At 57.0% G+C, this 2,648-nt stretch overlaps 1 protein-coding gene across 1 annotated transcript in view; it reads right to left on the reverse strand.

The window, feature by feature from the left end:
• INTS3 (integrator complex subunit 3) overlaps positions 1–2,648 on the reverse strand; it is a gene marked incomplete at both ends in the record, with an annotated part of 35,983 nt that overhangs the window by 4,958 nt on the left and 28,377 nt on the right. The window contains 2 exon segments of the mRNA XM_009700545.1: positions 460–528; positions 2,417–2,570. Coding sequence (XP_009698847.1) covers positions 460–528; positions 2,417–2,570 — 223 coding nt within the window.

The following is a 2,648-nucleotide window of genomic DNA, read 5'->3' on the forward strand; positions in this document are numbered from 1 at the left end:
CACATGTAGCTTTGCATCTCCCCAGCAGCACGAAGCACCTCCCTGCTAAGGGGTTTATTATTGATAATTATCGTTATTGATGGCCCGCAGCAGCACTGGCCGCGGCGGTGATTTTTGCTAATGTTTGCAAACCCAGGGAAATCTCTCTCGGCATGCCTGCTGCTGCTCGGCGGCCAGGGAGATTCCTTGAAAGCAGCAGCTTGGATTCAGCCTTCTGACACCGGACACTGCAGCTCCTTGAGGGAAACACATAACCCGGAGGTTTTGGGGCTCCTCTTCGCAAAGGTTAATGCCTTATTCAAGAATGGGGGCAAGGTGGACTAAAACAAGCAGAGCGCTGCCCTGCGTCCCCCGTGGATGGGTCATTTTGGGTTTAAACCTCCTGGGAAGGGAGGAGATAAGGGCTATCACTTCAGGAATGTGCTGCCTCCCGCTCCAGACCCCGGTTCCCCTCCTTACCTGGAATGAGTCTATGACAGCTACAATCATGTTCAGCAGCTCGCCGCTTCGTAGGGTCTCGTCTGGGAACTGGAAGAGGACAAAAGTAAGGCAGGGCTCAGGGAGAGGTCAGCCAAAAGCTCCCAGCCCCATAGCTGAGGTCAAACTCCTCCTCGGTTCAGGCTCAGACACACGCACAGATTCCTCCTTGCAAAGGGCAGCATCGCCCTGCCTGACCCGACGGCTCAGCGAGGGCTGGACCCGAACCAGCACCACTTCCTAAACACAAGGGGAGAAGTGGCCGAGTGGGAAAAGGAGCCAAGAAAGCGCAGAAGGGTTTGTCAAGCTGTTTTCTGTGCGCAGCCTGGAGCAGGCAGGTTCATTCACGACTCGAACGGGCCAAAGGCTGCAAGGCAGCGTACCGGCAGGCTGCTGCGAGCGAGTGCCCGGCACATCTGCGAGATGCAGCTGACACCAACCATCTGGAGCCAGCGGAACTGTGCAAGGAGCGAGGCTGCTTCCATTGCGGGTGGCAAAAGTCAGCCAGAGCGGTTAAAATTCCCCATTTTTTCCCCTATCCTTGCTAGCTTTGCTCGCCGTTCTAGGGCCTCACGTGTTACGCAGCACTGCAAGGAAATTTAAAAAAAAAAAAAAAATCAACACATGGGGCAAAAGGCCAGGAAAATTGGCAGCAGCACGTTACGGCTGCACCGTTCGGATCTGGCTGTCCAGACAGGCTGCTCTCGGGACATTCTGCCTGACTTGAGCTGGTCACTACGCCCACGAGGGCAGCAACAGTCTGACCCTCTTTTTGGGGAGAGGCTGTTAAACCCGAAGGACCAGGGAGGGGATCCAGCCGCTGCTCTATGCCAAGATCCGCCCCTGGAGCGTGCAACATGCTGCTGGGCGGTACTGTGCCTACTCTCGCGCAGGTTTTTCTCCCCTCCCCAGGCTGTTGCTGTACCCCCTTCCCCACAGAAGCCCCCGGGAAGCGCTCGTGAGGAACGGGGCTGGACGGCCTCAACGCCCAGCAGATGTTCCTACCGAACCAGCCAGAAAGGAGGGAGGAGCAGGGCCAGCTCATTCCTCCCAGGGAATGAGAAAGTACAATCAGAACCGTGACCCCTCCATCTATTCAGAGTGCGTGATGTTACCCTCCCTCTCTCCAACCCCCAGCACCTCTCCCTGGAGCTGGGCGATCACTGGATGCTCGTTGGAAGCAGTTTCCACCCTGCAACCATTTCAAATAAAAGGCTGCAGCCTGCAACAGGGCCGTGAGAGAGCTCAACATCATCCCGGCAGCAGGACGGTAACACCGGCTCCGTCCAAGATGCAGGCAGGCTGTGTGAATTGGGATCAAACTGGGACCTATCTGGTGCAGATGCCTGGCTCCCCGTTCCAAACGTGCTCTTCTGCTAAGTCCAGCTGGCTCCACCTCAGCACCGAGTGCTGAAAGCAATAAAACGTTTCATTAAACCCAAAGGTTCGGGGCAGGCAGCAGAACTCGTTCTGAGCGCTGTTTCCCCCAGACTATGACGTGTCTGCTCGGAGCCTTCATCTACCGCTCTCCAGAAGGAAGGTAGCAGAGAGCAAAACCTCTTTAACCAGGGAGGGCAGACAATGCTGCGCTGGGAGCCAAGCACGTGTATGAGATGAATCTGGGACAGCAGGTTTAGTACCTTGCCATCCACAGAGCGAATCAAGCTCTAATGGGGCTGTAAGCAGGTAGGATGACAGCTGAACATCGATCTCGATGGCGGCACGCTGACCCTCATTAAGCTGGGCTGAGGCGTGGATGGAGATTATATTGTGCTCAGCCTGACAGAACTCTTTCCAGGCTTTATGGCCTCTCTGCTGCAGCGTAACAGGCCTGAAGCTCGGAAGCAAACCAGCCCAGTCCCCAAGCCTGCCCACAGGAAGGTGCGGGGACGCCCTGTGCATCTGAACTGGGGGTCCCGGCGCCTGGCAGGGGCCTTACCTCTGTGTAAATGGAGGGGGTGAGGTAGCAGAGCAGCCGTACATCGTCTTCCTGGCAGGCCTTCATGTCCATCATCAGACACGTGTGCAGGTCCCCCAGCTGCGTGGCCTGGGCGAAGGACTCGTACAGGTTCATCTTGCCCGCTGCAGCTTTGCTAGAAGGAGAGGTGACCAGGTGAGAGAGAGGAACCTGCCAGCTCCGGCACGCAGCGAGGGCTGGGCCGGCTGGGGGG

Source organism: Cariama cristata, unplaced genomic scaffold (assembly GCF_000690535.1).
Source record: "Cariama cristata isolate BGI_N322 unplaced genomic scaffold, ASM69053v1 scaffold30775, whole genome shotgun sequence".
NCBI classification, from domain to species: Eukaryota; Metazoa; Chordata; class Aves; order Cariamiformes; family Cariamidae; genus Cariama; species Cariama cristata.